The sequence below is a fragment of the Gadus macrocephalus genome, chromosome 3 (genome assembly GCF_031168955.1).
Source record: "Gadus macrocephalus chromosome 3, ASM3116895v1".
Taxonomy (NCBI): Eukaryota; Metazoa; Chordata; class Actinopteri; order Gadiformes; family Gadidae; genus Gadus; species Gadus macrocephalus.
Window position 1 is genome coordinate 19,817,297 of NC_082384.1, and position 13,457 is coordinate 19,830,753.

A 13,457-nucleotide genomic window follows, 5' to 3' on the forward strand; every position below is an offset into this window, starting at 1 on the left:
ATGACTCACAACACAATGTCCAACCAGAGGATGTGCTCAAATACAGGACACATCTAAACCAAAAGGCTAGTAATGTGATTGTATTTGTATGTATTATATATAGGCCTATATATATTGTATAGAAATAAAGATATATATTATATTTACGTTTAGTAAAATGTATATTCATATATATTTCTTAAATACATATATTAATTTATTATTATTTTCCTGTATTATGTATTTTTATTTTGTTGAGTATTCGCATGCCACAATTCGCTCGGGTCGGGAAAGTCAGTCCCAGAATGGACATGTCTGAAGTTCTCTGTATGTTGCTGTTAGGTGTACGTTCTGATGGACCACCTCGTGGACTCCCTGGCCAGTCTCCTAGATGCTCTCGGAGATGAAGAGAGATAAGCAAGACAAGACATTCATAAATGAATAGCACAATCATTTACATTGATGCTACGTTAAAGCTCTTGTATGTCATGACAATATTAAAAAAATGCATAACTTATATTAACGGACTTTCCAATATGCTTTCCAATTTGCTTTTTGAAGTTATTGTCATTCATTCTTATTATGAAATGGGGTAGCCTATTGCATCGTTGACGCTCGCTTCATGGTCTCCGCATCTCTTGCGCGTCCAGTCGTGCCGCGTGCCTGCTTGCCGGTATGCGTGTATTGGTGTGTGTGTGTGTGTGTGTGTGTGTGTGTGTGTGTGTGTGTGTGTGTGTGTGTGTGTGTGTGTGTGTGTGTGTGTGTGTGTGTGTGTGTGTGTGTGTGTGTGTGTGTGTGTGTGTGTGTGTGTGTGTGTGTGTGTGTGGGGGGGGGGGGGGGGGGGGGGTGTCACAGAGTGAGTGAGTAAATGAGCGGCTGAGCATCGGGGGTTATCTTGTCCAATGCGCATTTTAGGACTGCCTGATCCAACAACCGCGAATCGTGGTGTGGTGTGCAGTCATCGGCCGCCGTCCTATCGGATTTAAACATTATTCTGCATTCGCTTTACCGCTCCCAAGCACGAAACCATTAAACATGGTCCGGTGGCTTAGGGTTGTTTTACCTGATCTGTTGTGGCTGATTTGTAGTCCGTAGCCTGCTAGGGGATGCAATGTATTGATGTTGTGGAGCAGGAGAGTAAAACGAGGCAGAAGATGCTTAGCGTCCTAGGCAGGAGATGAGCAGCGATGGGTAAGGTAAGCGTCGATTGGGTAAGGTAAGCGTCGATTCGAAAGTGATGCAGTCCTAGACGGCGTGTGCTCGCCCGATATAAACTGGATATGTTAGCATCGGTGCATTAAAAGCGGTCGGTGCATTATATTGGGGGGTATATGGCAAACGCTTGTATGCGCACTTAAATCTATTGGAATAAAATAAATGTTTCTGGTAGACTCAGACTGCCCACTGCACGAGGGGGCGTGTGTATTGGTGGTGGTCATGGTTGTGGTGGTGAGGCGGGTGTTGATCTGAAAACCAACTTAATCGCCCTCCATCGACACATGTTATGCACACCTCCACATACCATGATCACCCTGGTCCCATCAACTTTTATTTGCTATCTGTTTATTAACTGAGAGCTGAAGGAAACGATTTTGCTACACACTTTCCTTATTTTGGGCCTTAAGTTATAGATAATTGGTTATTAGTCTTTCATTATTGGTTTTACCTGCGCCAGTTGCCTCCTTTGAGATTTAAATTACAGCTCATAACGGCTTCTAAAAGTGTGTGTGTGTGTGTGTGTGTGTGTGTGTGTGTGTGTGTGTGTGTGTGTGTGTGTGTGTGTGTGTGTGTGTGTGTGTGTGTGTGAGAGTGATTGACTGAGCGAGTGAGTGAGTGTGTATGTGGGTGTTGCGTAAATGTTGCCTGCGTGTGTGTCACAGCGGAGAACACAAGATGAATTGGCAGAAAAGTGATACTGATTGTAGTTGCTGACCTTCATATTTCCCCCCTTCCCTCCCTCCCTGAACATTCAGACACATGCACCTTTCCTCCCCTCAACTCATGCACAGTGCAGTTAATTGTGGAGATGTTCTGCTTGTGTCTGCACTCCAGCAGAGAGAGCAGTCCCACCCGGCCCCTTGATCCTGGACAGCCTTTATGAACACTCATTGGAACTTAAACCACTGACACTGTAGATGCTTTTCAAATATCGTCCATGTACACGACTGAATGGATGAATAAACGTTAAGTCCTTAAGAGCATGTCCTTCGCTGGGATGAAAGTGAAGTGGGTTTATTCAAGTAGGTTTTACGGCTGGATGTGCTCCAGTTTAGTAGGTTAATTACCCGCTGTATCAGTAAAAGCGCCCCGGGCTCCCCACGATGAAGGAGAAGGGATGGTGTGATCCCTTGAGCTGTTCAGCAGAAATGTGAAATCGGGAGGACAGAAATGATGGGTTGAGTGTGCACCCAGCTGTGTCTGTGGTGCCACTGATTAAGCAGATCAGCACTTGCAGCGGCACGTTTTAGGGTACCACATCGTCTCATGCTGAATAGATCTTACTCACGTGAACTGATCTATATACTAATTATTCAACACATCATGATACCTGATTTTTTTTCTACTTCACGTCAATTCATAATGCATATTAAGTAATGAATTTACGTGAGGGATTTGCGTTGATGTGTTGGTATTGTCCTTCTCTCCCACTTTCCTCCAGTGTTGCCCGTAGACGATCTCCCAATGTCGGGACGTCCATCCCCATAGCTGCATCTCCAACCTTCTAAGTGGACCTTCCTCCTCCTCCTCCTCCTCCTCCTCCTCCTCCTCCTCCTCCTCCTCCTCCTCCTCTACCTCCCCCATCACGGGTCCATTGACTCTCTCTCTTCCTCAAATTGGTTTGAGCCCCCCTCCCCCCTGACACACACACACACACACACACACACACACACACACACACACACACACACATACTGACCTCACCATCACCATGACCACCTCAGCCCTGCGTCGCCAAGTGAAGAACATTGTGCACAACTACTCCGAAGCAGAGATCAAGGTATCACGTGTTGTCGGATTATTTTTGTGTAAAGTATCCACCTACAAGTGTGTAATATGTATAATAACAATACTAACCTACAGTTAGCTTAAAGTGACATATGGTCAGTATGATTACATGAATGTTTGACATGCTACGTACCTAGCAGTTACCCCTTCATCTTTGAATAACACAGGCCAACGACATTATGGCCCAATCCCATTTTTACCCCTTACCCCTTCCCCTTACCCCTTCAAAACAAGGGGGAGTGGGAGGGGGAAGGGGTAGAAATGGAATTGGGCCTTAGGCAAAGGGGTAGAAATGGGATTGGGCCTAAGGCCCAATCCCATTTCTTACCCCTCCCCCTTGTTTTGAAGGGGTAAGGGGAAGGGGTAAGGGGTAGAAATGGGATTGGGCCTATGTGTCTCTATTTTAACTGTGAACAGGGGGAAAGGTTTGCGGTCAATGGCTCTGGCTAAACTTGAGTGTGATCCATATCATGCCGATGTGAAGAGGAAAGGCGTTGTCGTGCGTTGTCTGCGGCTCTGCAGGTGCGCGAGGCCACCTCCAACGACCCGTGGGGGCCCTCCTCCTCCCTCATGACGGAGATCGCCGACCTGACCTTCAACGTGGTGGCGTTCGCCGAGGTCATGGGCATGCTCTGGAAACGCCTCAACGACAGCGGGAAGAACTGGAGACACGTGTACAAGGTGCTGAGGCCCTCTACCCGCTCTCAGACACTCTCTGTTTGACACGGTGTCACTGTTTGATTTGATGTGCTTTTATTTATACCTTGACTTGGCGCTCGGTCATCCTCGCACCGTGCCTCTCCACTGCCCACTATCCGTGGCAAGGTCTGCCTTATTGCGTTGATGCGCCTCCTAGCTGATATTGTTCTTGCGCTCCTCCTCTTCTATCCATTTGTAGCTGGATGGTCTACGGGAACATAGCCAACATTTGTCAATAAATATACCGCAGAAATTCTCAAGCAACCGGGTGGACGTAAGAGGAGGTGGCTCTACCACCTCCAGAAATGAAACAGGAAACAATAGTTCGCTCTGGGCTCAGTTCTCAATAGTGTGAAGGGTTTGTATACAAGATTAGTCACAGCCCAGCCCACAGCTTGACACCTCTGTCTGTTGGTTGACAACTTAAACAAAGTTTAAGAACTTCAATAGTAGAAAGAGTGTCACAGCATGTGTGCCTATGCTAATGCTTATAATAACAAATGTATGACCATAATCTCTCTCTGCTCTTTGCTTTGTTGTCTGACTTGTGCATCACAAGCAGATCACTCTAACCTAGCAACTTACTGCTTTTGAGTTGACCTGTTTGACAGTGTTAGCTAAATGCTACACTGCATTAACTTAAACAGATGTTCGACCCTCAGAATGATGATCAGTGTTTGATTCCAGGCCCTGACCCTTTTGGACTACGTCCTGAAGACCGGCTCAGAGAGGGTCGCGCATCAGTGCCGGGAGAACGCATTCACCATCCAGGTACCCGACGTCAAAACGATAACACAGCTCCAGTCACCTTCGGCCGTTCTTCATCAGGCTGTTCTTTGAAAGTGGTTCCAAGCGTTTCGGCCGACCTTTGGTCTGACGCACATGGCGTCTTTGACCGGTGGATTTTCAGACGCTGCGGGACTTCCAGTTCGTGGACCGCGACGGCAGGGACCAGGGGGCCAACGTAAGGGAGAAGTCCCGCCAGCTGGTGTGTCTTCTGCGGGACGTGGAGCGACTGCGGCAGGAAAGGAGCCAGGCCTTGAAGACCAAGGAGCGCATGGCCGGCGGCGGTAGTGGAGGTGGCAGTGGAGGAGGAGGTGGAGGAGGAGGTGGAGGAGGAGGTGGAGGAGGAGGAGGAGGAGGAGGAGGTGGAGGAGGAGGAGGAGGAGGTGGAAGTGGAGGAGGAGGAGGAGGTGGAAGTGGAGGAGGAGGAGGTGGCAGTGGAGGAGGAGGTGGAGCTGAAGGGGGGATCTACGGAGGGGTCCCCCCGTCCTACCACCCCGGCCGGCGAACCAGCCAGCCCAGCATGGCCGTGCTCTACGGGGAAGAGTTCAGCCGTTCGCAAGGCTCTCCGTCCTCCTTCAACTGTACGTTTGGCTTCTGGTGCCATTTCTTCTTCAAATCGTGTCTGACCCTTCTTTTGGCATATCCCTTTTTTTTCACAACAGCAGCACTTCCACAGAGTTTGGATCTTCTGGGTCTTCAGGGCTAATCACACCGCATGCAGTTGCACCCATATTGAAACGCCCCTTCCATCCTCATTCCCTGCCTCCCTCTCCTCAGCCTCGTCCTCGTCCCCTCGAGAGGCGGCCTCCGACCTTGAGCAGGCCCGCCCCCAGACCAGCGGGGAGGAGGAGCTTCAGCTGCAGCTCGCCCTGGCCATGAGCAGGGAGGAGAACCAGAAGGTAGAGTTGAACACGTGCCGACCCGCGCGTGTGCGCACAATCCCACAAACACACGCGTGCATGCATTACGCACACAGATGCACCTAGGAGGCTAGCGGGAGCAGGTACAAGGACAAAGTGTCTCGTTCTCCTCTTTCGACCCGCCCCCACGCTCACCGTGTCTGGGCTGACCGCGTGTGAGTGTGGTGTGTGTGCCTGACCTCTAGTGCTGAATTCAACCACCATGCATAGCAGAAGCACACCTCTGGCACGACCGATTGGAAATTCCCTGTCATTCCGTCTTGTTTTTCGCTCTCTCTGTCTCTCTCTGTCTCCATCGCTCTTTCTCTGTCGCCTTCTTGATCTCTCATTCTATCGCTCTCTGGTGGTCGTAAATGTTTACAGATAACCTTTATATGTTTGTACTGCATCTGTTTTCAAGTAAAAATAAACGATGCATTCCCTTACCAAGGATGCCATCCCTTCCATCTTGCTTGCCCATCGCACTCCAGTTACCATGGCGATGAAGCAATACACTCAACTGCATGTTGCATCGAGACGTAGCCTACAGGACGATGTACGTTTTCCCCTTCACTTTAACACACAATTCATATACCTTGATACCGTATTTTCATTGTTGGATTCTCTTTGAGTTTTTTCATGCAAGTTTTTCATTTTACCTTTTCGACGCTTTTATCCATAGTGACTTTGAAAGAGAAAAAACAATATATTGCTTTCGGTACAGTAAGGATGCCGTCAGAGGTCACTCTGTAGTTCCTCCAAGACAAGAAAGGAAAACTGAATTTGTTTTTTTCTCTGTCAATGGTAGCATGTAACAAAGAACGTAGCAATAGATAGATGGATAGATGGATGGATAGATAGATTGTTGATGGATAGATGGATAGATGGACAGACAGACAGACAGACAGACAGACAGACAGACAGACAGACAGACAGACAGACAGACAGACAGACAGACAGACAGACAGACAGACAGACAGACATCGCAAGAGCTGCCAACAATGGCGCGACGGCTGTTTCGCGTTCCTCTACGCCTATAAATGTTTGTCCTCACCGTTGCTATGGCAAATACAATATGTCATGACGCCGCCTCTGCAGGAGCAGCGCTGTCGCCAAGGCGACGACTCACTGTTACAGAAGGCCCTGGACGAGAGAAGGAGGGAGAGCCAGTCAGACACGCAGGAGGTGAGGGTTGTGTTGTATTGTGTTGTGTGTGTGCGTGTCTGTGTGAACGCATGTGTGCATGCGATAATTTCCATGTGTGTGTCTGTGTGTGTGTGTTTGTGTGTGTGTGTGTGCGCATGTGTGTATACGATCATCTGCGTATGTGTGTGTGTATGCGCATGTGTGTATACGATCATCTGTGTATGTGTGTGTGTTTGTGTATGTGAAAATGTATGTATGTTTGTGTATGTTTGTGGGTAAATGTGTTTTTTGTATAAATGTACACGTGCACAGTGAAGTGTGCTGCGGCGGGTGACGGCGTGTGCTTGGGGGTCACGGTGGTTAACAAAGTAGAACAGTGAGTGAGCAGGGCCTGCAGGGGTACCTCCGTATGAGGGGCGGGGAGGGAGAACCGTCCAGGCTCCAGTGGAGACCGAGGTGAGCTGTGCTGAATCAGGACTCGGTTACATCTCACCTTGAGCTCCGCGTGAAATCCCCTTGCAACCTAACCCTTTATCTCTCTAGGGGGCCGGCTCTGTCGGCTCTCTGGCTTGTGATTGGTTGTGGGTCTTTTTTCACGTTTAATATCTCTGGTTTTTAGCACCATAGGCTTTTTCCCTCTTTTATTTATTTCTATCTTCCAAAAACAACTGTCTACAACAGTACACATACTGTCTGACACCCATTGTGATTTCCAGTAGTTATGCTGCTTTCATTTAGATGCATTTAGCTCTGTGCTTCTGCTGATTTAGGTTGTACCTTTGATCATTCAGTAACTATGAAAATAGAAGCATTGCCCAGAGCTTTGCTATGCAAGTAGGTATCTCAGTGAGGTTAGGGTTAGGGTTAGGGTTAGTATTGGCTGAAAGTATTGCAGCCATCATACATATATTAGAATATGATTAGGCTACCATGATGAGTATTTAACTTCCAAAGTCATCCATGCCTGTCTCCTTAGCCCTCCATGCTGGATCTGGTGGACGTCTTTGGGGCCCCTCCCTCTCAGGTCCCACCTCCCTCCAGTAATGACCTCTGGCCCTCCACCCAGCATGCCTCGGACGTCTCCCCGGACCCCTGGGACTCTGTGGGTGAGTGGGAGCCTATGGTCAGGGTCAGTACTGACATCACACAGAGGGGGCGCTGTTGAGCTGCTTCTTAGCGTTAAATTCCAACAGCTGAGGATGCAGGGGGGGGTCTCAGTTTGTGAGTCTTGAGGTGAGAGATCTCAAGACGGGATATAGGACCTATCCCGAAGGACACACGTTTTGCTGTCAAGACACTTCAACAAGGGATCTTTTGGTTGTTAATTAACGGGGAGACTGAACGACGGGAATCGACCTGCGGCTGGTCACCGGGTGACGAGGTGCCGGCGCGGCGTGTCACAGAGAGAGCTGTTCGCCTACGTTGGCTGTGTACCTTCCACCTAGCCCCCTAGATGGGGGGGGAAGGTTTTGGAACATACCTCAGCGCACCTGTTACGTAAATTAAGCACATAAGCTGTAATTACTACACACAGCCACAAGGGAGCAGGATCAAACATACAAGCTGTAATATCTACACCAGCCACAGAAGGCAGCATCTTTAAGACAGACGCGGAAGCCGCAGCTAGCTAAGAAATCACATAGGCCACGCCCACTTCACATAGGCCACGCCTACTTCACATAGGCCACGCCTACTTGATACATCCGCAGCCCCAGGAGCCAGATGAGGTCAGAAACATAGGCAGACCCGTTGAGAGCCTCGGGGCCCTTTCTCCACGCGGGTTGGATACAATTCCCCCCCTTTTGCTTCATAGTTACCATATTTAACAAATAAAGTGAGTTAAAAGCGACCCGCTTTGAACTACTTCCAACAAGAACACGACGCGCCACGTAGGGACAGGCGTCAGGCCGGTGATAACCCCCGCTGCACCACAGCAACCTCTGGGCGTTCTGTTGTGCGTCGGCAGCGGTCCGCTCCGGCAGCCCCCTGCGGGGCGGTCCCTGGGGGGACGCCGCCGCTGGCCCGGCCCCTCCCGCCGCGGCGCCCACCCACGCGTCCAACCCATGGGCCCCGTCCTCCGCCTCGCCCACGGACCCCTGGGAGCCCGAGCCCCAGTCCCCCAGCGACGGCCCCCCTGGCTGGGGGAGCCCCGCGCAGCGCACTGCAGGTACACTCCAGATTTATTGGACTTCATTGACATTTATTAATGAAGGCAAAACCTGTTTTGGCTAAGGACGCATTATTCAACCATAATCAGAGGAATTAATTTTTTCCCTCTTGAATGTGTATTGTGTCGGTGTAACTATGGTATCGATAGTACTTTCCTAGTGTTGGTGTAATCATTGGTCCCTTCATCTGTGCAGGAGTGGATCAGACGGACCCGTTCTCCGTGGAGGAACAGGGGGGTCTGAACGACGAGGCTCCTCACGTCTCCTCGCCCCAGCTGGTCGGAGCAGGTAGGATACAACACAGAGGACCACCATGGCACTTCAACAGTACTTAGCGTTGTGTAGCCTCTTATCCTAGCTATCTTAGTTGTATACGCGGTATGGGTTTACTTAGCAATTGTAAGTGCTTGCCGTTTGTTTCTATGAATCTCCGTAGCGATATATGGTGGTTTCTCTTTCTTCTGACAAATGTGCTTATTGTAAGTCGCTTTGGATAAAAGTCTCCAAGTGATTGAAGGAAGAATAAGTTCTAATAGCATTACCTTACACTTAATATGCTATGTACTTTATGTATAAAAACAAACTGTATTATACTCTATGTTTCACACAAACATATCCTGCTTTACACGCTGAGTCTAATTATTTCATGTCCAGTTTGTGTTTCTCTTCCAACGTTCCTTTTTATATTGCATTGTATAAGGAGCCTGAGACTCAAGAATTTCATTCCCAGCGACTGCTGCTGTTATTGTCGTGCATTTGACAATAAGCCATTTTGAATCTTAATTCACCTCATCAGTCTTAGGGGCCACTCACACTAGGGCCGCGGCCCCGTTGCCGAGCTCATTTGCATGCTAAAGTCTAGAACGTTTGGCTAGTGTGACCACGCCATCCGTATTCCAGCACGGAACAGCCCCTTGGCCACGGCACACTTGGGAGAGGTGTGCCGTGGCCAAAGTACAGATACTAATGAGATGACACGCGCACACGCGCGGATACGCAACGTGAGCTGGATGACGTAGTCCTTGCGCGACCCTTCTTTCTTTATAGGTCCATGCCCTTCTTCCCCACAATAATCATTTTAAACAATGGCGGCAAGCGGTTCACGAGTGAGTTTACGTTGGTGCGATAGTGAAGTCGAGTGTTTACTTGAAATTTGGGCCGACGACAGCATTCACGTTGTTGTTCTCCATTGTTGCTATGGCGGCGAGGACGCTTGGTGATGACGTATTTATCGTATTACGACGTGACGACGTATGTATGAAGGAGCAATCGTGCCCAGGCCACGGCCTTTGGGAGCAGTGTGACCACGGGCCAGCGGGGGGAGTGGGGAGGGGGGGAATCGTGCTCAATCTTCCTGCAGCACGGAACAGGCAAACTTGCCTAGTGTGAGTGCGCCCTTAATGACTGTCTGAGGAACCCCCGACCTCCCTCTAGGTTCTGACGCAGGTCCGTTCGACGGGCCGGCGGAGTCGGACCCCTTCGGCAACGCGGACGCCGCGGCCTCCGGTGCGTTCGGCTCGGAGCCCCCGCAGGCGAGGCCGCAGGTGAACGGGCGCGGCACGGCCAGCCCGGAGATGTTTGACCTGTCGCGCCTGGCGCCGCCGCTCAGCGCCCCGCCCCTTCGCATGTGCCGGACCCCCGAGGCCTTCCTGGGGCCCACGGGGGCCTCGCTGGTCAACCTGGACGTCCTCATCTCCTCGTCGCCCCCCGGAAAGATGCACCAGAACCCCTTCCTCTCAGGTACGGCTTGGCTCTGTGACGCACACACACACAGGAAGACTCTTCGCACGGTGTACTAGTGTGCACACTCTTCTGTACCTACCATCTTTTCTTATTCTTTTTACATATATGTGCACATCTCCCTCTATTTTTTTCGTCGCCGTACTTTCGTTGTTTTACACTTTTGACTTACTTTTATTCCATTGTGTATTTTCTATGATTGTGAGCTGAGCCATTCTCACAGAAACAATCCCCCCCCCCCCCCCCTCCGCCCCCCTCCCCCAACGAGATCACCAAAGCCATGTGCTTCTGAATCTCAATGCGCTGAGCCTTCGTCCCGCTCCCTCAACCCACCCCCCTGGCCTTCTCCTCCCCAGGCCTGACCGCCCCGTCGCCCACCAACCCCTTCCGCTGCGACCAGCCCCGGCTGACCCTCAACCAGATGCGGCCGGCCTCCACCTCGCCGCTGCCGCCCCACATGCTCCCCTACAGCCCCTCTCTGCCCCTGCCGCTCCGCCGCCAGCAGCCCGTGCTGGCGTCCTCCCTGACCCAGCCCTCCGGCGGGCCCATGGACCTGCCCTCCAACCTGCCCCGGCCCCTGCTCCCCCTGTCCCCCCGCCCGGCCCCCCGCGCCCAGGCCCACGCACACGGCCACAACCCCTTCCTCTGAGAGGAGGCCCGCAGCCCGCAGCCACGCTTCTACCGTCCCGGTGGCTCTGGAGGGGCCCGGAGGACACGGAGGAAACGCGGCTATTCCTGGGGGATTTGATGGATTGTTGCTTTGTTCAATCCCGGGGTTGTTCCACTGTCCCCAGTGGAAGTGGATCGAGGCTATGGCTCTGGTGTGAGCTAATCCTAAACCGGGTCTCTATCTCAGTCTAAGGACACCCCAAACGCTATAACGTTGACTCCTGAAGAGGCAAATGTGCACATTTGTGGCGTGCGCTCATATACACAAACATGCACTCACACACACACACGCACACATATTATCACAAAGATGCGAATGCACAAAAAGTGAGCCTCTACACACAAAGAGGCCGCCGACGTACGGTGCAAGAGTTCACAGAGCACTCCTGACACACCCAGAGAACAGGGAGCGGTGCTTTAGGGGGGGACGTACAGGAGAGCCTTACCTGCCACGGGGTCCTCACTGCTGCTGCTTCACCGAGAGCATGAATGCAACCCGCTCACCCGGAGCTCCGGAAGTTATAACCGATGGAAGCCACGAGCATTTTAGTCAACGGAGGGAGAATGTCTATCCATGTTGTCGTAACCCATGTGGTCCTCGTTTTTTATTTCCTGCTAAGTCATACCAATGCCTACGAGGTAGAGGAAACGGTTGTCGAGAACGACGAGGTTTGCATCGAGCGGAACAGTAACCGATGTCCATCCACCACCCCGAACCAGACGACCTCTTTGCTCAAACTTTAGATATCAGCCACCGTCGACAGCTTTGACACCAGCACTCCCAGCCTCCTTTAATCATTTAACCACACAATGGGCGGTACCATGAGAACTATGTGACTCAGGTATGTTCCAACATGCCAGCAAAGACACACACGCACGCACACACACACACACACACACACACACACACACACACACACACACACACACACACACACACACACACACACACACACACACACACACACACACACACACACACAAAACGATATCCGGTTAATGCTCTGCTCTCAAACCATGTGTGACTGGACGCCAGTTCCACACTGAAATGGGGGGGGGGGGGATGTTTTGTTTTTCCTCTTAGAGGGGGGGGGGGCAGTTATCCATTACAGGACCTAGAACACGTGTCCCTCATGGGGCACAACCAGCCTAAAGCAGACTCAAGGGTCTGAACCCGCACCTCATCCGAAACACTGACTGTTCCCGACCCGTACCATGCTCTGCTGTCCTGGTGATTGGCTTCAGTGGGGCGGACATCAGGGAGACCAAAAAGTCCCTCGGCCGATAGAAAGGCGGTTATTCTGTCATTAACGCAGTAATGAAAGAGCTGATTGGTTAGAATGCGGCGGGGAATACGCTGTGAGGCAGGAGAGGGAAGGTGGAGGTTTGGTCCAGAGGAGGGCAGTGCTGGCTGTCCTCCTCCTGTTCTGCTGATCCCATCAGCCACAACATACGATACTCTGGCCTCACTTAACACAACCTGGGCCGTCATGCAGAAGGCCTGCCTATGACTGCACATAAGCTTGGTACCGATTCAACAGAATGATTACCCATACAGTATGATGATATGTTATATCAATAAATGATTGACTGGAGTTTCCATTACATAAATGGTGTTTGGTTATTATTTTCCCTTGTAAAGCTCTAAAAACATTCCCATTTGTTGAAAATCTAGAATTATAATGCGATTATTATATTCAATTCTCTGGAGGCGTATTTATTACCATAGTTAGTAAGATGTAAACAAAGTTATAGGATGTTTTCACAGTTCAAAGAGCTCACTGCATTCATTTCCCCACTAGAGGGCAACAAAAGTATATAAAAAAGATAACGATTCCAGAAACGTCCTCACGCTCGATTGGTATTGTCTGTTGAAGGTCAAATTAAATGAGGTACACACACACCCACACAACGATTTGTTAATGCATGAACACAAAATGGGCCAAGTGTAATCACAGAATGTAATCAAGACAACACAATCAGCAACGTATATTGAGAAGCTCAAAGGCTTTTCTCTCATGTTTGGCATTTCTCCTCAGACATATCAAGTGCACCCTATAGTCTAATCCAACATTTAAACAGTCTGGACCCCAATAGAAGTCAAGCCAGTTTTTTTCTCTCTCTCCAGATGCTGTTATTACAACATTTAAGCAATATTCTTCGACATATGGTGTTAATTTGTGTAGGAGTAGTTGAGCAACATGTAATCAATGGACTACAAGGTTGATAGCTGAAAAAAGTCACTGACTTTTTATCGAGATAAATAGGCCTCTCACCCACATAAATATATCGCCCTTGGGAAAATAGAATGAACTGAACTGAACTGGAGATCCCTGTTGGGAGCAAACTGAATGTCTAGCAGCCC

At 50.2% G+C, this 13,457-nt stretch overlaps 1 protein-coding gene across 1 annotated transcript; it reads left to right on the top strand.

The window, feature by feature from the left end:
• Positions 1-432: 432 nt before the first annotated feature.
• Positions 433-12,703, top strand: LOC132454169 (epsin-3-like). Its single transcript, XM_060047386.1, has 13 exons — positions 433-1,175; positions 2,639-2,977; positions 3,508-3,666; positions 4,372-4,455; positions 4,595-5,051; positions 5,248-5,369; positions 6,468-6,554; positions 7,492-7,644; positions 8,225-8,295; positions 8,450-8,682; positions 8,879-8,971; positions 10,118-10,423; positions 10,780-12,703. The coding sequence occupies exons 2-13, from the start codon at positions 2,909-2,911 to the stop codon at positions 11,070-11,072; spliced, it is 2,127 nt and encodes a 708-aa protein (XP_059903369.1). The 5' UTR covers positions 433-1,175; positions 2,639-2,908; the 3' UTR covers positions 11,073-12,703.
• The last annotated feature ends 754 nt before the right edge of the window (positions 12,704-13,457 follow it).